General features: G+C 31.8%; 1 protein-coding gene and 1 long non-coding RNA gene across 4 annotated transcripts in view; one reads left to right on the top strand and one right to left on the bottom strand.

Moving 5' to 3' along the window:
• Window positions 1-1,337, top strand: part of LOC143063560 (uncharacterized) — a 40,383-nt gene extending 39,046 nt beyond the window's left edge. For all 3 annotated transcript variants that reach the window (XM_076235767.1, XM_076235768.1, XM_076235766.1), the window contains one exon: window positions 719-1,337. In XM_076235767.1, coding sequence (XP_076091882.1) covers window positions 719-868 — 150 coding nt within the window. In that variant the 3' untranslated portion in view covers window positions 869-1,337. The remainder of the gene's footprint in view (window positions 1-718) is intronic.
• Window positions 1,338-23,049: 21,712 nt separating this feature from the next.
• LOC143063559 (uncharacterized) lies at window positions 23,050-27,188 on the bottom strand. Its single transcript, XR_012975041.1, has 3 exons — window positions 25,694-27,188; window positions 23,549-23,730; window positions 23,050-23,153 (listed from the first exon to the last, which is right to left on the bottom strand). It is a non-coding gene; the product is annotated as an uncharacterized LOC143063559 (long non-coding RNA).
• Window positions 27,189-27,193: the final 5 nt, after the last annotated feature.

The following is a 27,193-nucleotide window of genomic DNA, read 5'->3' as shown; positions in this document are numbered from 1 at the left end:
ACTAAACGTCATTTTCTTAGAAATACGCTGAATTATTATACTTAATGTTTAAAAGACGAGATGAAGCCCGACTTGGAATCATTATTTTTCGCTGCGTTGAAGACCCTTTGGTGGCTTTGGTTCGTTTACTGATCTATGGTCGGGTTTTCTCTTTTTGATATTGTGTCATGTACATTTATATTAAGGAAGAGTTTTTCTAATATTTTCAAGTGTTTAAAAAAAACTATGACTTTTGAATATGTGTTTAAGAAACACATTCTTTTCAAACATGTTATATATTCTACAGCATACCACGAATTATCTATGTTTTATTAAGATAAGATGAATACGAAATAACAATCGTAATATCATTTCGCAATTACAAATCCCAAAAATCTTTTAGGTTTAATCCACCATTTTCTACATTTGAAAATTCCTGTACCAAGTCAGGAATATGACAGTTCTTGTTCATTCGTTTTTGATGTGTTTTGTCATTTGATTTTGTCATGTGATTATGGACTTTCCGATTTGATTTCCTCTTGAGTTCAGTATTTTTGTGATTTTACATTATTCATAGAGTAATTTCTAAGTATTAAGAGAGGAGAGACGAAAGATACTAGAGGGACAGTGAAACTCATGAATCGAAAATAAACTCACAACACCTGGCTAAAAATTAAGAATAAGTAACACGAACCCCACCAAAAACTAGCTGTTTTTATTCCTGATCATTTCTTTTCAGGAAGAAAACTCTAGTTCTTTATCTGACGGTGCTACCTATGGAATTGCTGCTGCAGTAGGTGCAGCGACTCTGGCTGTGATCATAGGAGCAATTGCGCTTATTACGAAAAAACTTGCAGCAGTATCACCAAAGAAAACGGAGGAAGATTGAAATTAAATACATTTTGTTAAGTTATTTATTTATTTTGTTATTGTTGTTTATTTTTTCGTTAACAATCAAAATATAATATCTGAATTGAAAACTTTAATTGACATACTGTAAAAATAACTTTTATGAATTTTGTATCATCAATGAGCATATTATCTTTTTGAATATCTAAGTATTATACACATTATATTTATTTTTTTAAATAAAATGTTGCTACCATTGAAAGTTGAATCTGTAAGAAAAAAAATATAAATCCCTTATTATGAAATTGCTGTAATTTATATTTATTCAAGTTGCCTGTGACTTAATAGTAGGTGAAAATATTCATGTAAAGTATTTTTTTATATTCATTTTGTGTTGGATCATGTTTGTCAATTGTGTGACCATAGAGTTATTTCCTTGTATACAATGTCTTTCATTAGTCTATGAACTGTGATGTAAAAAAAGTGTAATAAATAAATCAATTTACATATGTCGTATTTACATTTCAAATTTCATATACACAAAAAGCTATATCCCACGTGGGATTGAACACAAACAATAATAAATGTTTTATAAACAAAGCATTAATTACGAACAAAGTACTACTGATTAATCATTAACACAAAATGACATGTTAATCGAAAAAATAAGAATAGGGTGATTCGGTATGATTGCTAATCAAAACGTAAATCAATTCCAACAAGAAAACAAAGATATGACAAAACTATAAACGAAAGACAAGTATAACAGAAGGCAATCAACGACAATCATTGATTAACAGACTGCTGATTTCGACAAGTACATGAAGAATGTGTATGCATAGCAATTGTGCAAATGCATTCACTATGGATTTTTGAATTCCTGGTATTAAGAAAAATGCGGAGTATACATCAATAATACAGCAACCTTTAAATAAACATTCCCCGTAATCTAATACACTTTTGTTGTAGTAAGTTCGTTTGGAGTATTATAAATCATAAATTTATAGGAATACATTTTGTTTTAGTGCTGTCTCTTTACAAAGTGTATTGTTACTCGAACTCAATTTATACGTCAATTATTCAATTTCAGACAAATATTTTAAATGTCAAAAAGCAAAAACAAAATCGTTGACGTTTTCAAATTCTGGGTTTAACTGCTGCGTGGTCTTGAATATCTCATTTTTTTCACATTAAAATTATAGTGTATTGTTGCTTTAGTGACCCAGTGCAATGTATAAGAATTAGGCCTTTTTTATATTTCATTGAGAACTGAAATGTCATTTTAGATTCAAATTCGTTGACTCCAATGAATAGACATTATCTGAACGATGTTGAATATACGTCAAATTGACTGCACCCTAAAACATATTTTTAATAACCAAACGACATTAAGTTGCCAAGATACAGTGTTCAACAGAGGAAAAGTGTCCAAACAAGATATAATCATTTAATGATCACAATAAAATTGTGAAAACATAAATAATAAACTATCAAATATCTGTCAAAAACTATAATTTTCTATTGAACACTTCTTGATAAGGTTACAGTGATAAATCGAGGAGCAAATTCTAAATAAAATGAACTTAGAAAAGAATTTGAGTCAAAATATCAAAATTGTGAGTGATGATATTACAGAAGTAACACTATTACATTTTTTTTGTCTTAAATCAAAATAAATAAAAAAGCATTAATTCGACATATGCCCTGTTTTCGTCTCGTCCAAACTTGATACTGGCAATCTCTTTAACACCTTATCTCCATATTCCCATATGTTATACATGTCATTGTTATATAATTACTGTTCATAGGCATCTTGTCATCTAAACCACTGATATTTCAGTACATTTTATATACTATTGTGGACCGTCTATTCAAATTTGAAGTCTTATAGATCATTGAGGTTTCCCAGAACAAAACATTGACTTTGTTGTAAACATTGGTGGAGCTGAATAATGCATATTATTGTTCTTCTTACAGTTCCCTATTTGATTCTTATAAATTTATATATTGCTATGATGACGTGAAGGGTGTTGGGTGAATATCTGTCACCGGTGTTCTCTAATGTATTCTTTTATAATCATAATCCCGTCCTCCTTTCATTTCTGTATGATCTGCCTAAATTCTGTTTATTTGTAAACAAATCACGAGCAACACGACTGATGCTAAGGATTCACTCTCTTGGTTAATAGGATTTTCGTTTCTTCAGCCACGTTATTGTCTTCTATGTTTTATTTTTGAGTCTTTACAATTTTCAATCTGATATCACTCTTTATTGAAGTTTAAGTAGGTACACGTTAACCGAAATAGGATAATTTACGATTTAAAATAAACCTTATCATTTAAAAGTCAAAACCTACAAGGTTAGATAAGTGACTTCTATAAGTTTATGTCGTTTTAACATTACTTACTAGTGTCATCTAATGGGAAGGTCATTGCTTGTACAATTTATACATAGATATAGCATTTTATAAACGTAAGTGATTAGTTCATTAATAAGAAAATATTAATTTCTCTCTAACTTTAGTGCAAAAGATATAATCGTTGAAGTTCTATTTTCTGTTATTTTTGATTTCTCGTTTTGTTAATTTAACTTGAGATTATTTTTTTTTTTATTTGTATTTTCTCTCTCTCATCTTAGTCCCTTAAGGTAGATAGGGTGTCTTGCATTTTGAAATACCAGAAAACATCGGTCTAAATCTTTGATAAAATGTGCAAATTTTGAGAGTAGTAGGTAATACATGTGTAAGATTTTTTTCAATTCAATATGGAAAATGAGATGTTTTATCATATTTATGTTTGTATTTTACAGAATATTTTGTTTGATTCAATTTTTTCAAACTTTGCCATATAAGGGGAAGCAACTCAAATGTAAGGGCAGATAATTCAGATAAAGGTACTTTCACAATAGAATGCGTTAGGAATTTCTCTATTTTATTATGTAGCAAGAAAACGGGTCTGGTGACCTCATTTTTTCTTTTTCTTATCTGAAAGTATACTATTAAAGCTTTCTTCTCATATTCTATCTCAATATTCTATAGTGCAGTTTTAATTTAATGGCAGAAAATTGGTTTTTTCATGCATAATTTATACAAAATCGGTCAATTTTGAACAACCTGTAGCATCAAAATAAGCCCGGTGACCCATTCTTTTTATGATTTTTTTTAAAAGCATGATATAAACTACATTTTGACAAATTATTAAAAAATTCTATGGATTATAATTTAGACCCCATCTACCTTAAATCTATAAAATTGGTCTTTTTTTCTATCATTTTTGGTGTTATATTTATATAGATATGACAACAGAAATCTTTTTCGATAGTGTTGTGGTCAGTTTTTTAATTGTATGATGGACACATTCAACCATTGCTGTTCATTTATTGTCATAAGTCCAAAAATCTTGGTTTAACTTTTCACCTTACTTAATAATTCTTAGAAGTACTTTTATATGCATATATGATGGTTACGCTGATCATCCAACACATTCGGCACTTGTTCTGAAATTTGGGCTACGGAATGAAAACCACAAAGAGAACTAATTCATTTAATACTGAACAAAAAGTGTCTTCTTTCACCAGGATACATGTATTGGTGAATATAGTTCAGATAGTTTCACAAATATTCGAATTATCAAACAGTAATGTTGAAGTATACTATAAATGGTTGTGTCTGATTTTCTGTATATAATGCATGATTATGAATCGATGATGATCCTTTTCAAAACTAGAATTCTTCAAATCAAAGGACAAAATTGAGAAGAAAAATAATGAATCTTTCAATGAGTTCTTGTAAATAAATATTTTTTTTACATTAAATGAAGATGGCTCCTAGGTTTATTTATAAAAGGTACATCATATTATAAAACCTTTCAACTTTCTTTTTCCCGTTTTCCCTTTTGAGCAAATTAAGTTAAGAACCAGTGCTGAAATTTATATTGCAATAAATTATGGTAAGTATGGTTTGCATTCTCTAAATATACCAAAAAGAAAGAATGAAATGATAAATTTTAATTTAGTATTAAAGTTTATTTACCTATGAATAGATATTACCATTTTCTGCATCTACAAAAGAAATCTTTTAATGGGAAGCTTATATTCCTTCCGCGTTAATCGATAGCTTTTTTTGGTTGTTTTTTTTTTTTTTTTTTTTTTTTTTACAAAATATGACTAATAAGATCTTCTTATGCAATGTTATTTTTCACATATTATATAATCATACTTGATAAGAACATTGTTCTTAAAACATGGAACAATTCGACCTAGTTTGATCCCTTAACATTTCCTACCGTCAGTTGACGCAATTTCACCTTTAGTCAAAAGTCTGGTTTCCCGAGTGCCACCGATGCCAGTTCTATAACAATTTCATTAACATTCCTATAAATTTTGAAAATCATACAGTTTCTTCGTTTATTTGTAAAGCGAATTTCAGCTACCTAAGAAATCTGTAAACTGTAAACATTATCTGTTCATTTACCATATACAGACTATGTAAAATGAAATTCAATTACACGGTATCAAACTTAAAACTAATCTGGAAGTGTTTTGGTTCACATCTACAGCATTGATTTGTGACGTAAACACATTTTATTTATTTTTCATTTTTTGAGATTACAAAAAACACTTTTTTTCACAAAAAATTAAAAAAAAAAAACAATATTTCAACCCATAATTTACAACATGAACATAACTTAATTAGCATATTGCAAATTTGTAAACAAATTTCCTTTTTTTAAAAGTTCTTTGAAAATTGTGTGTCGATTTTAATCAAATTTTCCGCAAAAATAATTTGAATCCTGTGATTATTTACGTGAAATTTAGTTTCTTTCCGAACGGTTTTGATTTTCGTTATCATATGCACATACATGACAAATGAAGAGTCTTTAAAATAATGCATCTCATTTTGTTTTATATGGTTTTGATCAATTTGATTCTAAAGTCGTGTATCGTTTCTTTTGTTAACTAGTATATATGGTTACAATCAACATTCAGTCTATTAAGGCGTTGATCAGTTTGAAAATAAATTAATTCAATTACTAATTTAAATTATATGAATGCATAGGAATGTAACTTTAACACGATAATGACTGCTAAGAAAAAATATTTTATATTCAAGCAATATTCCGCTAAACAAATAACTGTATCAGGCGCATGCAGTCATCGAGGTTAAGAGTCCGATGCTGTTAAGAAATGTTTGCAGCTTTAATCTTACACGTCCGTTAACTATCTTATATAAAACTGCTTTTCAGCTTTCTTATCGAGTTAAAGAGGTTCTCAAAAACAACATAAATCAAGAATGTACAAAATATATCATCAATATCACAGAAGCTTTCGGTACATCCAAAGAACAATATCAAAATATCCTCATGCAAAGATAAAACGGTTCGAACAGATAATATTCGTTTGATGTCACCTTCCATCTAAATCTGACAGAATATGTTATTTTCTGTTTGCAAGCACTGGTGTCTTATTGAAAAATAGAAATTTGTCCATCACCTCTTCTTATAGCTTATCGCAGAACAAAACAATATCAAAAACATACTTGTTATCTGAAGTAAAAAAAAAAAAAAAAAACCAAAAACCCTATAAAACTCGAATGTTACAAACAATGCAGAAGCAGTGGTTTTAACAAAACTTTGAATTTTTTAAATACTAAGGCTTTTTCTACCTCAGGAATAGATTACCTTAGCTGTATTTGGCACAACTTTTAGGAATTTTTGTCCTCAATGCTCTTCAACTTTGTACTTTATTTGGTCTTTTAAACATTTTTTTTTAATTCTAGCGTCACTGATCAGTCTTTTGTAGACGAAACGCGCGTATGGCGTATACATAAAATTTTAATCCTGGTATCTATGATGAGTTTATCTACAACCACTGGGTCGATGCCATTGCTGGTGGAGATTTACTTCCCCGAGGGTATCACAAGCTAAGTAGTCAGCACTTTTGTGTTGACTTGAGTTATCATTGATATGTTCATAATGATAAATTAAGTGTTAACAAAACTTTGAATTTTTGAAATACTAAGGCTTTTCTACCTCAATGCTCTTCAACTTTGTACTTGATTCGAGCGTCACGATTTACTGCGTTGAGGCCTGGACTGAGTCGGGTGTGTCTATTCTGTGTTGGTCTGTGCATTATGTATTCGTGTTTGTATTCTGTAATGAGTTAATACTTCAGTTTCATTATGTATATCTGTTATATTCATTTGATAAAATTTACTGTTTGCAATAGCATTAATTGTTCTAAATAATAAGGATGTTCTTATCCCAAGCATAAAAACATAGCCGTATTTGACACAGCCTTTTTCAACTTTTGATCTTCAGTGCTGTACAGCTTTGTACTTTTTTTCGCTTTCGATCTTTTATATCTGGGCGTCACAGGTGAGTCTTGTGTGGACGAGGCGCGTTTTTGACGTATTGAATTTTAAACCTGATGCTTTTTGTTATTCATTAATCATGTGTTTCTTTGTCTAATACGTTCTCCTATTTATTTGTATTGTAGTCCTGTAATATTATGTTGTCATTTTAATGTTATATTTAACATAGCCATTAAAGTGCGAGGTTTGGCATGCCACAAAACCAGGTTCAACTCACCATTTTTTCCTTTAAAAATGTCCTGTACCAAGTCAGGAATATGGCCATTGTTATATTATTGTTCGTTTCTGTGTGTGTTATATTTTAACGTTGCGTCGTTTGTTTTCTTTTATTTTTGAGTGTAATTTCACATTTCGATAAGACGTGTCACGGTACATGTCTATCCCAAATTCATGTATTTGGTTTTGATGTTATATTTGTTATTCTCGTGGGATTTTGTCTGATGCTTGGTCCGTTTCTGTGTGTGTTACATTTTAGTGTTGTGTCGTTGTTCTCCTCTTATATTTAATGCGTTTCCCTCGGTTTTAGTTTGTTACCCCGATTTTGTTTTTTGTCCATGGATTTATGAGTTTTGAACAGCGGTATACTACTGTGGCCTTTATGAGTCTTTTGTAGACGAAACGCGCGTCTGGCGTATATATACAATTTTAATCCTGGTATCTATGATGAGTTTATTTACAACCACTGGGGCGATGCAACTGCAGTTGGAGATTTATTTCCCCGAGGGTATCAACAGCCCAGTAGTCATCACTTTTGTGTTGACTTGAGTTATCATTGATATGTTCATAATAATAAATTAACTGTTAACAAAACTTTTAATTTTTGAAATACTAAGGCTTTTCTACCTCAGGAATAAATTACCTTAGCTGTATTTGGCAAAACATTTAGGAATGTTTGGTCCTGGTATCTATGATGAGTTTATTTATGCTGCAAAGTTGAAAACACTGAAAACTCTTCCACCAACACAGTGACAAAGCCATGATTACAACATCTATGTAACATCTAATTGAGAATCGTTCAATGCAAATAAATTAAAATTATTTATTTATTTTTTGTTTTTTTCAAAACAGTTTTATGCGTATGAACTTAATCAAAGCTCTGGTAAGGTTGTGGACAGGACGCTCATTCAAATTGTCACTGATATCCAAACAGCTTTTCCGCTCTCAAAAGTTTGACGCGCGGTGATGGTTGAAAAGTGTAAATAATATTGTCATAGTTTTATGACATTGTCTTAAAATATATGAGAATAAAATTTACTATGCTATTATGACTTTGTCAACCTGAATGAAAACTAAATTGATTTTTAAAAAGCACAGTGTGGGAACGGAACTGTACGGTTTTCTAATATTTTGGTCATTCGAGAGACTGTCAAGCGGGGCTCCGACATTTGCAAAATAACAAGTTGCTTGATGGAAACTTTGATGAACTCTTATGTTACTATATAACGTTTCTGATTCAAGTTTTGATAGCTAAAACATTCTTTATGTAAATATGAACCAATAAAATAATAAGAAAGATATATGACTGCAATTGTTTTCCTTAGAATGGTGGTGCTCCGTGTAAAACGATCGAAATTGTCACACAACAGCAATAAAAAATGTCAAATAAACATCGAAAAATCAATGTTTGCTATTTTCACATTTACCTTTTCTGATATATAGTCTTACCTGTCTGAAAGTTTCAAAGCCATTGTTCCAGTAGAAATCCAAATATATTCCTTTTCTACATGTCGGATATTTTTGTTGACTGTACAATCGCTTGGAAGTTTACTGTACAATCGTACGGAGCCTTCCTGTACAATCATTTTGAGCTTTTCCTTGTATGGCCAACTAGACTACTCCGAAATGAGAGTAATCTACTTAACCTTGTTATGACTTCACGGTCCGCTAGCAAGCAAGCTAGTCAAAGGTATTACCTTTACCTACACACTCATTGCGTTTTGCTGTAATAGTTTCTAGTGGCATACGACTAATTACAACTCTTAAGTAGATAATGCTTAGTACTTTCTCTTCTGCCACATTCATGATCAGTTTATGTTATCCATGATACTTTTATCATATGAATATTTATTAAAACTACTGCAATCCAATGCGATATATGTCTGGCATGATTTTTCTCTCCTTTTTCTGTTACGATTTAATAACAGTTAGTTATTCGATATTGTTATCATTTTTTTTTCAAACCCAAATTACACACTCAACTGATGTTTGAAGCTTTTATTTTAATTAGCCGATCTGGTATGCGGGGGAGGGAATATTGTGGTTACAACACCAGCTTTTTTTTTTTTTTTTTTTTTTTTTTTTTTTTTTTTTTTTTTTTTTTTTGTGGACGTTTCAGGGTGTTCCGTGGTTTGGATCCCCTTTTGCAGAAAGTCGGGATCCGCACCAGGTCTGATATCGTCAGTGATAGTATTAAATGATGATCCGATAATTCAACTGATTTTTTTTTATAGTTTGGTCTTGTGCTGTACTAGTTTTGGGGAGAAATGAGCGCACATAGACATTATTAACCCTGCCAAATTATTTATGTACCTGTTTCAAGTCATGAGCCCGTAGTTCAGTGGTTGTCGTTGGTTCATGTCTGTCATATATGTTTTTCGTAAATTGTTTTATCATAAATTAGGCCGTCAGTTTTCGAAATGTATTGATTCTTATTTTTCATGTCAGGACCTTTTAAAGCCGACTATAATTGATTAAATCCATTTATTTTTTGAACTCTGACAATCACATCACATCTCCTTATTTTTATATTGAAGATATAAATGTGGTTTGATAAAATGTTGTTCTCACTAAAAAAAAAAAGAACTGTTTCGTTCGTTCGTCGGATGCTATAGTTGGGAATATTGAAAAGTTCCTGAATCGTGACATTGATATAAAAAAAAATCATCTTGGAGGATTTTGTGTTTTCTCTGTCTATTGGGATAACAAGTCCTCTCCAATCCTTGATTAAATTTAATTTTACTGGAGCTTTTTTTCTACTAGTAGCTATAGCTTGTAATAAATAGACATCTCATTTGAAATTATACCACATCTACTTATTTTAATATCATGTTTAATGATCTATAAGTGTCTTTTCTTGGATCAGTGGTTATCTATTCCACATTCGAATTCCTTTATCAAGTTACAATATCCCGATCCTGTGATGAAAAATTCTTTGTTAAATTGTTCAAATATGTAATTATTATTATTTTTTAAATTGCTGGTAAATAATATATTAAGTAAAATTCAATATATGCAAATTAACCTCCCACCTTTTCGGTATATATAAATATTTATTTTGTACGAGGAGTATTTTCATTTTTATTTTATATTAGATTCTTAACATATTTTGTACTGTCCTTTTCTTTTTGTCTTGTATACATACTTATTCAGTGGTTGTTTGTTTATGTGTTACATATTTGTTTTTCTTTCAATTTTTGTACATAAATAAGCCGTTAGTTTTCTCGTTTTACATTGTTATTTCGGGACCTTTTATAGCTGACTCATAGCTTTGCTCATTGTTGACGACCGTAGGATGACCTATAGTTAGTAATTTCTGTGTCATTTTGGTCTCTTGTGGAGAGTTGTCTCTTTTGCAATATACCACATCTTCTTTTTTATATCTATTGTACACATTTTGTTTTTGTCTCTGATATAGTCACCTTAAAAGGGTTCCATGATAGAATCTTAATTGTCAAAATGACTTGTTTTGTGCTTATTTTCATTTCAAATACCATAGATGAATATAATAGGACAGCAAGAAACAACCAATGCTATGCAATGTATTTAATAAAGGCCAAGCAATTTTACATGAAAGCTCCAAGTGATTGTTCAGTAAGGCTCCGAGTGATTGTACAGTAAACTTGCAAGCGATTGTACAGTCAATAAAAATATCCGACATTTAGAAGAAAATGAATATATTTGGATTTCTACTGGGATAATGGCTTTTCATACAGGTAAGACTGTATATCAGAAAAGGCAAATGTGAAAATTCAGGTAGCAAACATTGATTTTTCGATGTTTAATTGACATTTTTTATCGCTGTTGTGTGACAATTTTGATCGTTTACACGGAGCTCCACCATTCTAAGAAAAACGTTTGGATGCATTTATCTTTCTTATTATTTTATTGGTTCATATTTACATAAATAATGTTTAAGCTACTAAAACTTATAGCAGAAACGTTATATAGTAACATAAGAGTTCATCAAAGTTTCCATCTAGCAACATGTTATTTTGCAAATGTCAGAGCCCCGCTTGACAGTCTCCCGAATGACCAAATTATTAGAAAACCGTACAGTTCCATTTCCACACTGTGAAAAAGTCTTTGCAACTGCTGAGAAAAAGTTGAGTGCATTGTACAATAACAAACAGTTATATGTACTAGTGAATGAAAATTTCGGTGTACACGTATTTATTTGGATTACCGTCTAGTCTACACTTATATTGACGGTAATATAGGTTATATGTGATTTGATTTTCATTAGAAATATTATATAATCATGGCCCAAGGAAAAGTGGATACAAATTTTAGGGTTAACAATTTTGAATATTCATCGATTCTGATAGGCCACGATCTTTCTTTGCCTATTTTGACAACACTGAACCGAACTGGCTGCTAAGAACGAATTTTTATTTCACTTCACTATTTTACTTTCATTATCTTCATAACAAGTAAATAAAATGGCAGTGTCTTTTCAATTTGTCCATTGTAAAGCCCGCTAATATGAATACCTCTGACAATGATTAAGGTACATAATAATCTACAACGTAATTTGCTTATCTTTACATTAAAAGTAAACAATATCAATTTAAATTTATAGTTTTAAAAAAGTTTGGAATTCTTATTAATGACACCGAATAACATAAAATAGCGAACTCGAAGGTAAATAAAATAGGGGAAGTCCATGAAAACTAAACGAAATCAAACGAGAAATTTGATCAACCAATTAAACAAATAGAATCAATCGTCATATTCCTGACTTTGTATCATAGTTTTACATGTTTTATCACGTATCTGTTTTAGTGCGTCCGATAAGGTAACATATGTGAATTTATACTAATAAGTACAGTTTATCATTTCTAGAGCAAAAGAAGAAACAATGGTGACCATGATCTTCCTTTATTTGTTGTTATTCCACCAAGTACCGCTTATTATGGGAACGTTTGGAAACACTCAGATGATACAGATTAAGTCGGGAATGTCTTTGTCTTTTGCGAATACAGTAAAAACTGGATCATTTTCTACCTTCATGCGTGCATCTCCAGTTACAATAGTTTTCGATTTTATAAAAGCCATAGCTACTATCGTTGACGTTGTTCTCAATATTTTCGGAACAAACGAATCTCCAGAATTGCAGCAAATAAAAAAGTTATATCAGGAAATGAGTGAGCGTTTTAATAGCGTTGATATCAAGCTTAGAGATCTTGTAAGTCAAATTAAATGGACAACCACTGAAATTCAGTTTGGTCCAGTGGAACAGAATATCAACTCAAATTTTGAACAACTACAACACATTTATAATCTGCCTTTGACCTTAAAAGATATTGAAAAGAATCGTTTCATGGCATCCTTTAAAAGCACATGTTTAAATTGTGCTTCAAATCTTTTCCGTGGAATCCTTGGAACAGATACGATATTTACGGGAAGTATCTTAAAAAAGGCAATTACATCATTCAAATACGACCGCAGGAAATCGCAGAACTTTATGATTGGCACACTACAGTTATTGACAAAAGCAGTTTCCGCTGAACTCATATATGAGCGTTTTGAGTACGGTGAAAACTATTTTCAAACACATCAAGTTGAATGGACAGCCAGGATGCGAAATGTTACCGTCCTAATGCAGTCTATCGACCAGGAGGTAGTGGGCAAGTGGTATGATCAAGCTAGCATTGATACTGATGATTTATCCGTGAAGCATTATGGAATTGGTAATCAGAACTTTTCAGTCATCCTTTATAATTTTCTTCAGGAAAAATACTATTGGCGCGATTGGCTTGTAATAGTGTACAATCCTATTTGGGGAATCAAAACGCACATTAATCATGTGTGTGACGGGTACCGAAAATATGGTGTGCACGGAAGAAACGTTGCTATAGCTACTGTTGATAAATCAAAACCATCAATTAATATGAAAGAATCAGCCGAAATAATTATGAAAACGGCTTATTCATCATGCTATTATTATATCCAAGCAGATACCGTTTACAACGGAATTGACGTAAAAACTAGAACATGCAGTCTGTATGGTTCTGTCGGCGCAATATCTTCGAATGAGGATGTATGGTTCCAAGGTCCATCGGAAAGGTTAATACATACACCCCTGAGATATGGAAAATACACAGTTTATGTTTTTGGTTGATGGAGCTGGAAAAAACCCTGGTGGCACATTTCTTTGTATTTGTGTCATTCACGGAGACTAATAGCAACAATAACTGAATTTGTAAGGGTTAAATTCAATTATCATAAGAATTTAAGTTTAATAAAATACTCATAAGATTTTTCAATATTTTGACAGAAATCAGTAATTCTATCCATTCCTACATATGTATAATTCATAATTTTATATAACTATGGTTGAATAAAATTTGATAGCATATTTAAATGATTTTTATATCATAACCTAATTTTACTTAAATGTTGTTTATCAGGCCCGTAAATTTAAACAGATGAAAAAAGAGTACAATCACAACAAAATACCGAGCGGAAAACTCCTTAACAAACGGCAAAATCAAAATCAAGAGCTCAAACGCATCAAACGAATGGATAACAAAGATCAGATTTCTTTCACTTATCAATCATTTGAATAAACTTGTTCTGAATTATTGTATATGTATAATTATGTATGTAATTGTTAATGTATAACTGTTATCCTCTTGTAGCACCATACGTGTGCGTCAGTTGTTATAAATTGTCTTGTCTAAATGGTATTAAGTTTTACAACGTAGTAAAATCTTGGAATATTTTTTTTATTGGTTTTAACATGGATTTTGTTTTTTGTATTTTGGTATCTACTTACATTAAGACTTTGTAAAATGTCATGCATTTCTCAGTAGACTATTTATGGCGTTCGTAAATTAAATATATTTGATGTGTTATTGTTGCGGCTTTAGTTTAGAGTTCAATATCAATTTCTAAGCTAGCTTTCAGAAATTGTGAATACTCTTTGATTAATACTTTATATATTTTGTCTTCTTGTATTTTACTGTTTGTGTCCCGTCAACCAAACAGATTACAACTGATTTTTAGCTTCTGCTTAAGTTGTCATCATTTTATGGAATGATTGAGGGTTCCAAAATGTGTTTAACTTATCCACATTTTGCCTGTGCCTTTCATGAGTTCAGTGGTTTTTGTTTGTAGTAGTCAGTAAACTGTACTTGTCATATTTTGTCATAAATCATGCTGTAAGATGATTCCGTTTGAATTGTTACACACTTTTGAAGCTCACTTACCAATATAGGTGTTCATTGCATAAGGACGTAAGGTGATCTGTTTGTGCTAAAATCAATTTTATTTGTAACAAGTTTATTGAACAAAAATACTTTGATATGTATTCCACAGTGCAAGGTATTTGAGATTATAAGTGAAACTGAATATAATAACACTTTTGGAAATTTAAACCTTAGTGCAGCATGTTTAATTCTCTGTGTACATGATATTTTATAGACTTTTGTTTGTCGTTTTATCATTCCTCTTTTTTTGGCAACAACAATGCTCCTTTTTCGGTGTTTTGGTTTTACATATCCACTTGGTGTATCCAATGCAAATGTGTTACATTCACTTCACTTCCCCTTAAGATTATAAAGATTGGAGTTGGAGTGTTTCTTTATGGTACAGGGATCTAAAAATCAGAAATTAACATATATGTGACTAGTCTAGATTTTCAGATTCCTTGCATGTTTATAGTGTGAGTCCACTACTTTTTTTATGTATTCTGCAAGACGTATACACAAACCGCCGGAATACAAATAAACAGGAAACCAGTTTTAAAAGTCAGTCAAATTCCAACAAATATCATGACAAAGACAATTAAAATAAAGATAAATGGACATTCCCAGCTTGTATTGGCTTATGAATTCGGAGAAAAAGAAATCCCATATATATCATGTCCAGGGGGTATTTGAAATCACATGGTGCGCCTTTACGTTAGCATTCTCGTTATCGTTTGAGCGGTGAATATCAATAAATTCTCATTGTCAATTTTTTCTTAAATTGAATGAATTGTATTGTTACATTTTCTTCCACTAAATATTCAGAAACCTGTTTTATTTGGACCCAAATAGAGGATTTGTTTTATTGAATATTTCATATATGTGCAGCCGCTGAAAATTTCCAAAGTAACTGTAAGCGATGAAAAAATTGTTGGACGGCATCTTGATTAGGTCGACCGCCGATAAGTTTATCTCGCATTGTTGTACTCTCACTTCAGTCCTTGTTTATGACATAATATGATTTTGCAAAGAGTATGTAAATCAATGAGCTGCCAAATAAAATGAAGTCTCAATATTTGATTCATATTTGATTTATGTCATCGTGTATCGTGTATTTTGTTCTGGTGTTTAAGAACGAATACCAAGCAGAATCAACGAAAAATAAGACTTGAAGTAAATTGTCGTTACTATAATCATACAAACGCGACTTTTTATCTTATATAAAAAAGAAGGTGTGGTATAACTATATTGCCATTGAGACAATTCTCGACAAGAGCCCAAATGACACAAAAATTAACAAATATAGGTCATCGTACGGCCTTCAACAATGAGCAAAGCCCATACCGCATAGTCAGCTATAAAACGCCTCAAATGACAAATGTAAAACAATTCAAACGAGAAAAATAATGTATGTACAAAAAATGAACAAAAAACAAATAGACCTATATAACAAATCAACAAACGACAACCACCGAATTACAGGCTCCTGAATTGGGACAGGGGCATATATACAGAATGTGACAAGGTTAAACATATTAGCAGACACCAAACCCTCCCCCTAACCTGGGACAGTGGTGTAACATTACAACATTAGAACGAACTATTAAAATCAGTTGAAAAAGGCTTAACTCATCAGATTGATACAAATAGAAATACTACACAGAGTGGACGTCGCCAAGTACTTGTATATCCAAACATCACAATATTTACAAATCTGAGAGTACTTGCAGTTACTGAAAAAAGTAAATCACAAAAATACTATACTCCGAGAAAAATTCAATCGGAAAGTCCCTAATCACTTGGCAAAATCAAATGAAAAAACACATCAATCGAGCGGACAACAACTGTCATATTCCGGACTTAGTACAGGCATTTTCAAATGTAGATAATGTTGGATTGAACCTGGTTTTATAGCGCTAAACCTCTCACTTTTACAACAGTCTCATGAACTTCCGTTATATTTACAACGATGTGTGAACAAAACAGACTTACATCAGACTCGGACTTCTCTTGAAATGAATTTTAATGTGCGTATTGTTATGTGTTTACTTTTCTACATTTGCCAAAGGTATAGGGGGAGAGTGGAGATCTCATAAACATGTTTTACCCCGCCGCATGTTTGCGCCTGTCCCAAGCCAGGAGCCTCTGGCCTTTGTTAGTCTTGTATTATTTTTAACTTTAGTTTCTTGTGGAATTTGGAGTTTAGTATGACGTTCATTATCACTGGACTAGTATATATATTTATTTAGGGGCCAGTTGAAGGACGCCTCCGGATGCTGGAATTTTTCGCTGTATTGAAGACCTATTGGTAACCTTCTCCTGTTGTCTGTTATATGGTCGGGTTGTTGTCTCTTTGACACATTCCCCATTTCCATTCTCAATTTTATAATAATTAAAATAGTCAAAATACGGGTACAGCTGTCATCATTTTGTTACAATCTTAAAACAAACAATTTTATAAAAAAAAGGACACAAGCATCTATCAAATTAAAAAAACTAACGTCAGAAAATTTACACGTCACATAGGAAGAAATTACTGACAGCTAGTTAAAAGCCACTTACAACTAATAAAAAAGCAATCATGCATCTAAGACTAAATTATCAATCAGTACACATCCATCATCCAATGGATTTATTTTAAAGACGTCATAAACATTCAGAGACAAACATGACCTTGTGCAATGCCATGATACAGGTATCGACAGATTCATGTTTATTTGCCACTTTTCATAATGCCCGCGTCACACTTTCCCGATTTTTATATACGATGGACACCCGAATGCGAAAATTGTAAGTTCGTACGAAGTTGGTCCCGATCTCGTTAAAATACCAAAAAGTGACCGAAGCAAGTACGATGAATAACGAAGTCTATACGATGGTGCCGAAATTATATACGATAGCAAAAGATGGACATACGAAGGTTAACCGAAGACGGGTATTTAAGCTCCATATCTCAGCCGAAGCCTACACGATGGATCACGAAGGCTACACGATGGATTACGAAGGCTACACGATGGATTACGATGATGACGCGATGGCCATACGATGTCTAAAAGATACGAACAGAATTTAGATAACATATTGTTTCTGTACAAGTCTGCCATGCATGGCGGGAAATCGATCATTTTGTCTAATTCTTATAAAACTTAGTTTATTATCCCCTCGCCTACTACATGTAAGTTGCGTGTAGATAAAATTGTTATGGACACTCTAGAACCAAAATGCTCAAAACTTGGTATGGTGTTACTCGTTAAGAATATCTTAAGCGCTATTGACTTTAAAGTTCAAAGGTCAAGGTCACAGTGGCAGTTGTAATGCAAGGCAATATCACCCTTGTGGACACTCTAAAATCAATAGGCTTCAAAAGATTTTAACCACATTTGGTATATTGTTCCTCCTTGTAATGATCTGACATTTTTTACGTTCAAGGCCAAAGGTTAAGGTCATGCAGATGGACTTGTTTTTTCTCCTTGAAATAGCATAATACACAAAAAAATTGGTTGCTCATATTTTTACCTGCTGGTTCTAAAGACAATTTTAAAGGTATTTCCAGTTACTGAATGTTTTGGTTGATTTCTAAAAAAATAGTTTATGTATCAAATATGCATATTCAATTTACCATTTCTGCATGTGTCATATACAAATATAGTGTCCATATTTGTCCCCAATATGTTACATACGAGCGGATGCCACGCTCGGCATTGCCTTGTTTGAACTGTAAAATGTGTGCACTAGTCGGAATAATCACCCATAATTATACCCCCGCTTTAAAAAAAAGGAGGGTATACTGTTTTACCTCTGTCTGTCCTTCCGTCAGTCCGTCAGTCCGTCAGTCCGTCAGTCAGTCAGTCAGTCCGTCCGTCCCATGAATATTTTTCGTCGCATTTTTCTCAGGAACTGCAATACAAGGATTTCTGAAATTTGGTTTCAGGATTTATCTAAGTCAGCTATACCGTGTGATGCGTTTTCAGATTGATCACTTGACAACTTCCTGTTTACCGAATACTTGTATAATTTTACACATGATAGCCAAGTTGAAAATTGTCGTCACATTTTTTTCAGGAACTATAATACAAGGATTTCTGAAATTTGGTTTCAGGATTTATATAAGTCAGCTATACCGTGTGATGCGTTTTCAGATTCATCACTCGACAACTTCCTGTTTACCGAACACTTGCACATTTTTACACTATTAATATTATCCAATTGCGGCGGGGGTATCATCAGTGAGCAGTAGCTCGCAGTTTCACTTGTTATGCCCATGTTTACTGATCTATCTTAAAGGTAAGGTAATGGGTTCGTTGATCCCTTTTATTCAAAAAGAGCTCTTTCCAGGAGAATATCATAATAATATAGACAAAAGGAAGGATGTGGAGAAAGCAACAAATGCGGTAAAATATGACATATAGAAAACAAAATGGTTATGGAGTAAACATTCGTGCGACAACAACTCAGACAATACATAAAAAATCAGAATAATGAAGAAAAAGTTGGTTTCCCTATATACGTGTACCTGCAGTGTTGGTGTACGAGGCGCGTTTATGATTTTCATTATGTTACTTGATATGAAAAATTGACAAAAAATAATATTTTACTTGTAAAAGTAAATCCTGAGCCTGTAATAGCTGTTCTTCTTGTTCCATTTGAATTAATAGAAACAACGCTATCGCCTTTCTTGTTCTCACAGAATCATATGATATGATCTCCATGTTTTGTGAACGTCTTTCTTAACTGTCGTATTAGACTGACCAGTGCATATCGCGCATGGCACTTTAAATGTATTTTAGCGCGAAAATTAACTTACATTTAGCTGGATTTATTGCCGTCGTAGTTCCATCTTGTCGCCTTCGTACTTTTATTCGATGGCAACACGGCGGGATTACGAGGTCTTCACGCAGTCGTGTTGCCATCTTAAGACCTTCGGGTATCTTCGTGATTCATTCGTGTAGACATCGTAATGTCAAAACTGCACGATGGAAACGATGGAAACACGAATGCAATACGATGTGCAAAGATGCATTCCCGGTGACATTACGATGGTGAGGATGGTGATACGAACTCAATACGAACCCTCAACATCGGACGCACCTTCGGGGATTTTTTAACATGTTAAAAAAATTTAGAACCTTTCCCGAAGTTGTCCCCGAAGGCTAGAAAAAGTGGCCGATGGTTCTACGATAGTTAAAGATGGTACTACGAATAGCCCGATCTGGATACGATCAGTCCCGATTTTGAAAATTTCCATTATCGTGTTGTCATCGGCGTAAAAATCGGGACAGTGTGACGCGGGCATTACCAAATAAACAGTACGATGAGGGCAAGACGTGCAGGAGAATACATTAACACTTCTGGAGAACATGAAATCAGCATTAATTTGTGTTGCACAGATTTAATTTTTTGTGTGAATGATATGTTATGGAATGTTATTTGTCTTTTGGTTTTTCCTCTTTTTTCAAGCAATCACCATGCCTCTTGTTGTATTGGTTTCACACTTTGATCTTCTGCATATATTTTGCATTAACTACACTTATTCCAACATTTAGACTGGACGGGAATGTTGTGTATTTTTAATCTTCATAATGGATACATATCAGTATACTAGTATTTAACAAACTTTTCCAAAGTCTTACTTATTATCTTTTAACTAGCTAGAAAGGCTTGTTTGTTAGTTATAATTTTTACATTCAGTCTTTGTAAATCTTTGAGAAACTTGACATACATATTTTGTGTAATTCTCAATAGGATATTTTACGTGCCATGACCATAACAGAGTTATTTATTCTAAAGAAACCACCTTCACTATAATTGAAAGTTAACATCTTGTAGATAAGTAGCACTAACACAATAATTTGAAGACATTAAGTTCTTTTAAAATTTCATGTTTATTACTGTTTATTATTTGACTTGGATTTTCGTTTTCCTTCACAGTCACATTTCTGAAATAAAACAATAATTTGTTTGATTAATTTGAACGTCAAAACACTATGAGCATTTTGAATTGTTTAAATCATGTGATGACTATGTGATTTGTTATACTTCAAACAAACGTGATCAGTTGTTCAATTCATGTATACCTTAAAATAAAATGAGAGAGCAGAAGTGATAATCAATGTTATGTTTAAAGTTTATTTTGAACTATTTACCAAATTCTTCTTGCAAAGGTATCTCATTTTGTAGTCACATGGATAATCATTCCAGGTTCCCCTGTATGTTTGGTAGCTTAACATATTGAGACAATTTTCCCTTGTCCCGCCATTTGGTTCTCTTTCTCCGTTTCCTTTACGCCAGTTAACATAACTAAAGGGAGAATAATCAGCCATCCAGAGCCAATGTCCGTCTTTCAGATCACTGCCACCAAGCCATAATAGAAATTTTTCAGTAAGTTGCAGTTCTGGAAATATATTATATGACATTTTTAAGATTATCGTATTATAACAATTGACGATTTAGTCCAAAACATTGTTGTTCATCCTTAATCAAATGAGATTAAAAATCTGTATTTATTAAAAAAACAACAAAAAACGATGAACATTTTAGATACGGCAATACGTCTAAAAGAAAGAAAATAAATACCACAATTAACACATTCAGAAATCAAACCGACGTTCTTGATATAATAATTTCAGATTTAAAAGATCCTGTGATAGTCACCTGGCAGGAAATAAGTAAAAATTGTTCAGAAATGGTCCCGTTTAAACTCAATATCAAAACAAAACATCGAATCTCGATTCTTCCAAATAAGATCAAACAGTGACCATCTAAAAGACATTGTTACAGTGTTAATCAGAAAGAGCAAAAATTATCAATCTGTCAAAAATTAGTAACTTTTGTGACACATAATGGCTCCCGTTTGACACAAGACTACGCAACAAAAAGAGGAAACGTCGGATAACTTTCATGAATGTCCTAATATTGGCTTAACGCAGTCGTATAGGTCATATCAGAATCATAAGAATTGGGAATCGTTGGAGGCGATCGGCCCTCTTGGTTTTTTCTAACAAAAGCAGTACATATGATTGAAAAATGTATTATATATATACCTTTTGTTTTCAAAGATATCCATGCATTTTCATTTGCGTCGTCAATTTTCGCCAATGTACTTCCGTGTTTATGACAATGTCTCTTGAGAAAGAAAATCAACATTAAATACATTTATACCTATCTGATATATACTTTTTAGTTTTAGCATGTATATATGGATTCGAGTAATATACTAAAGGTGGCGCTTCTTAGATATCCTAATTGCAACATTTACTCAAACCAAATTGTTTATAAACATATTTCATTGCAAAAAACAAAATCATGACGGGTAAAAATGCAAACATAAAAGATGTGAACATAAGAAACATAAAATACATGAACAAAGTTTAAACAATTCAAGAGAAAATTAATGATATACATCAACAGTTGGCAAATGTGGCCTATTTTCGCAACTGCATGGACTGATTTATATAGCCCGTTACACTATATATTTATTAGGATCTAAAATAGTTTTATGTTTAAAACATAGGTAAAGTCAGTTACAACTATGGTTTTAATTGTATTTATAAGAAGGTTTCTAATATTACTGTTGATACGCCAATGACGGAAAAAGTGTTCCTCATTTTCTTAAATTAAACACACTTAACACAATCTCTGTTCTGTTTGAATTTTCGCATATCGACTTATTTCAGTTTCCAAGTTATGGTCAGTTAAACATGTACGGAATTTTAATAAAAGTTGACGACTATTAATTTTTACATTATTACATTTTGCTAGTAGTCTTCCAGTTTTATTTCATTTTTAAGATTATAATAAAGGCAAAGTTTTGAACTGTTATATGGGTATCAGTAGCCCAGTAGTCAGCGCTTCGGTGTTGACCTGAACATCAATTTTATGGTCATTTTTATAAATTTCCTGTTACAAAACTTTCTTATCCCAGGAATAGATAACCTTAGCCTTAGCCATATTTGGCACAACTTTTTTGGAATTTCAGGTCCTCAATGCTCTTCAACTTTGTACTTGTTTGGCTTTACAACTATTTCGATCTGAGCGTCACTGATGAGTCTAATGCGGACGAAACGCGCGTATGGCGTGCTAAATTATAAGCCTAGTACCTTTGATAATTCTATATATGTATTTAAAAATATTCAACAGTGATTTTATCATAGTTTTCTTTTACAATATGTTAAATAGTTTATTTTAGTTTAATAGGTTTATCAAAATCAACAACTTCTTCCTTTTCAATATTAAATTCTTTTTCAATGTCCTTTGCAAAAGTATGCCAAGTATATATCCAGTCCTCAGACATAGACTTGTCGAATGAGAGTTGTTTCCTGATAATTAACACCTGTCCACTTGTTTAGCACATTTTTTTTCATTTTTCAAAAGTCAAGCATTTATGTATAAAAAGTCAGATAATTTATAAATATACTACTGTACATAACAAGTATCATATTAACCTGTGCCTCAAACCAGTCAAGTTTATTTAAGCTGAAGAAGTAGCAGTGATTTCTATATCTAGTCCATCCGTTCTGACAACCAATTGTTTCTATGACTGGTCTGACTGTGTGATAAAAATAAACTGTAACAGACTTTTCTACTTAGTTAACATAAATATTATAAGATAATTCTGCATTGCCGTATCTCAAAATGGAAAAAATAAGTCATTTGTAATCGCGTGAATATTCGCGACGTCAAGAATTTTCTTTGCACTTTCCTAAGATGAATATTGTTTATGAATATCGTTGCATTTGAATTGGTTGTTGAATTTGATAAAATAGGCACGTTTGGCTCGCTTCTCCCTGCTTAACTTTGTTTTAGCACTATATCCCTATATATTTAAAAGTAAATTGTTAACGACGAAATTTTTCAATTGATTTGATGGTATAAACGTTGCATTAGATGAGTGCCTGTATAGCACGTTATTCCCTTTTGTGTATACTACATATATCAACATACGTTTTAGGCTGTCTTCTAGTCCAGTGGTCTGAGAATTGAGTTGTTGCATACTGGTTCTTATGGTTTTAATAATAGTTTTCTCTTTGGGTGCCAAACATGTCTGTTTACCATTTACAATAAGCAAAATGGTGGAAAGCGCCAGTGTGAATAAAATGATTCGAATCATTATCATATAGATACTGCTGGAAAAAAATGTGTACAATGATATATTATAGAAAGTCTTTCAGTCACACGAATAGTAGAGTGACGTTGTGATAATGAATTTAAACCATTTCATATTGTGTTTTATAGTGTTATAGTTGTATCTCTTTTGTTAAAGATGTTTTACATTTGATTTAAAACATATAATATGCGATTATGTCTTTTTATGGATTTCTGTTCGGGTAGTGTTATTCAATCAATAGGTTTTGACTGACGATATTGTGTTCTGTATGCTGTTGAAGTCTTTTTGTATTTGTTCTTATGTTGGCCATCGGGATGTCACATTTTTGCGACTTAAATTCAAATTATGGTATCTTTTCTCTTTACACATACATGTAGTTGAGAGGATGATAAAGCAAATAAATAACCAGAGAAAAACAGTGTCACTATCTCACCTCGTATTATTTAATCCATTACGCTGTTATTTCTGTCTATTTACTTTAAAATTCAAAATAATATAAATGATGTATTCAACATTACACATGCAACCATCAATATTTGATAAAGAACACAATCAATTATTTGTTTGCCTATATTATAAACTATCTATGAGTAGATTATCCCTATCGTATTATTCAATCACAATCTCTAGCAATAAAACATGAAGTATGATAATGCTATTTATGACTGTGGAATAACAAATATTTTGTGTTTTTCCAGAAAGGCAACTTTTATTGCATAGCATGGAGATTGCTTTTTTTTTAAAGTAACATCAAAATCACAAGTAAAGGGGAAAAAATAATTTAAAACACACATACAACTTCGATTAAAATACAGGGTCATGCTAAATACGTTTTGCTCCAAATCAATTTCTAATTAGCCGTAAAACAGTTAAACAACAACTGAACAGTCGAACAAATTACAAATACAGTTAATAACAGAATGACGTGTAGTTTTTACAATTACTGAGAAGTTTCAATATGATTATCAAGCTTTGAATGTCCAAAATAGAAATAAGAGTACACACATTAAAACCGATTTACCAAATTGATAAAAAGGCAAATACAAAAAAAAAAAACTGTTTCGACAATAGAACTAGATCATATAAAGAGCCTGTGTCGTTCAACATCATCTATGTGCATATTCAACAACTCTCTAATATTGTAGACGAGAATAGAATTCATGATAAAAAAAAAATCGTTTGTGATTTAAAGTGTCATTTTATCTATTATATTTTTATCATATAAGGCAAAACCTTAAAATCTTCATCAAAGGGAAATAACTCCAGTTAACAGTCGTCCTGCATTAAGTCTTATTTGTGGATCTTTTATTGCTGTAAATTTTGCTTGTTTAAGTTTGTATCTATCTATTATAATTCTAAGATATCCGGCAAACATATAAGGTAAACAAAGGGTATTAACTCATACAAGGAGTTGACTATCGATTTCGACGATGCGAAGTATTTGTAGAGTTTCGGTAAATTTGTCCTACTTGTTTTAGAGGAGAAAATACAGTAAAAATTAACAGACGAAGACGGACGACGGACGCTCAGTGAATAATAAAGATCACTTAACCCTTTGATGTAGGTAAGCTAAAAACGAACGTCAAGTTAACGTATAGAATTGTAATTTGACGAAACTGGGTTTTTTTCCCAAGAAAAAAAATCCCGTCAACCACGTCTGATAGAAAACTTTTCCTATATGAGACACAAAGTTCATGATGAAGCTATGTTTGCAACCTTGTGTATTTTTTAATGAAAATCTGATTGAAACTTTTTTTTTCTACTTTTGCTGTGTTTATGTACTTACAATAGCAGTAGTTTCTCGTACAGACAGAGTCGACAGTTTCCTACTGATGGTTCCGTGTAAAATAACTTAGTATATTGTATATCGGTTCCAAAAATCTATAATTTTGTCACAGCTTTAACATATACCGTTTAATTTAACACGAATATGTAAGATACCAGTTACCATTATTATATATCAAAAAGCTTATCATAGATACCTGGATTGAAATTTGATTTTACGCCAGACGCCCGTTTCGTCTCCAAAAGACATATTGGTCGTCAATGTTTCAACACACCACGTGAAAAAAAAAAGGTTACACTTTCACATCCACAAAAAGGTATACATTTTAAAAAGCTTATTAATACGAAAAGGAAAGTAACCAGAACCCCAGTGTTACCCCTAACAATTGAGTATTGAAATATACATCCACCTAAACCCACGTTCTGACCCGAATGCGTCTTTGTAAAACACGAAATAAATTCGTATAATTTTATATAATAATACAGATTTATCAACTTTGAGCATTGATTTGTTCACTACATTTTACAGATCATTATGATTTTAACAATAATCTCATTTTAAACATCTGCCGATCTGGACAATCTTTCAGCATTTAGTTAATAATAATATTAAAGAATACGGCTAAATTGTAATGGGTACGGGGAAAGTTGGTACACATTTTGTACCTTACCTGTCAACATGATTTGCAAACACGTGCTGTATGTAAACTATCGGAAAATCAAATTGCTATCATGATAATTAAATTTGGCGAAATGAACATAGGCCCACTTTTTGTTTGAGGCTTGTTTGTTATTTTGTTTTTGCTTGTTTATTTTTTTAGGGAGTACAAACCTGTATTTGTCGCTTTTCGTGTCCACATCAAGTCTTTACTAATTCTCATGGCTGAGGGTAAATACAACATTACAGTCGATAAATTCATTCTTCTTAAAAGCGATGATTCCCTAAGGTTCGCAAAACGATTCCCTCCACGGACTTTTTTTTATCACAATCGATGTTGCTGATGAGTTTCGCAGTCAATTTTCGCCGCTATTTGTAAATTTGTCTAATGTTGAAGTAGTCTTATGGTATGATGAAATGGTCTTATGGTATGATGAAATGGTCATATAGTATGATGGAATGGTCTTATGGTATGATGAAATGGTCTTATGGTATGATGAAATGGTCTTATGGTATGATGAAATGGTCATATAGTATGATGAAATGGTCTTATGGTATGATGAAATGATCTGATGGTATGATAAAATTGTCTTATAGTATATAGATGATACCTCGTGGTATAAGAATTGTTAGCTTGATATTGAAATAAGTTTTTATAAGACGGTTACAGAACATAAGAGTATTGACAAAATTGTTTAATGTTTTATCGAGTTAATTGTATAGTATTACAATCTATCGTAATACTATACTGAGGTGACAAAATAGTATGAAAAAGTTGCTTAATGTTATATTAAGATGTCTTAATATTATAAAATGTATCTTTATAACATAACATTATCACAAAATATTTTAGTATAATAACAAATCAATATGAAAATGTTATATCAAGATGTCTATATAGTATGAAATAACATCTTCATAACAAAGTGAAACGATAGAATAGTATGAAAAGGTAACTCCAGTTTGTGTCAAAGCGTCTAACAGTATATAAATGTATCTTAGTGATATAGCAAATTGACATAGTATAATAGTCAAATAT

Source organism: Mytilus galloprovincialis, chromosome 2, assembly GCF_965363235.1.
Source record: "Mytilus galloprovincialis chromosome 2, xbMytGall1.hap1.1, whole genome shotgun sequence".
Lineage (NCBI taxonomy): Eukaryota > Metazoa > Mollusca > Bivalvia > Mytilida > Mytilidae > Mytilus > Mytilus galloprovincialis.
Note: the sequence above shows the minus strand (reverse complement) of the source record. Positions and strands in the feature narration are given on the sequence as shown.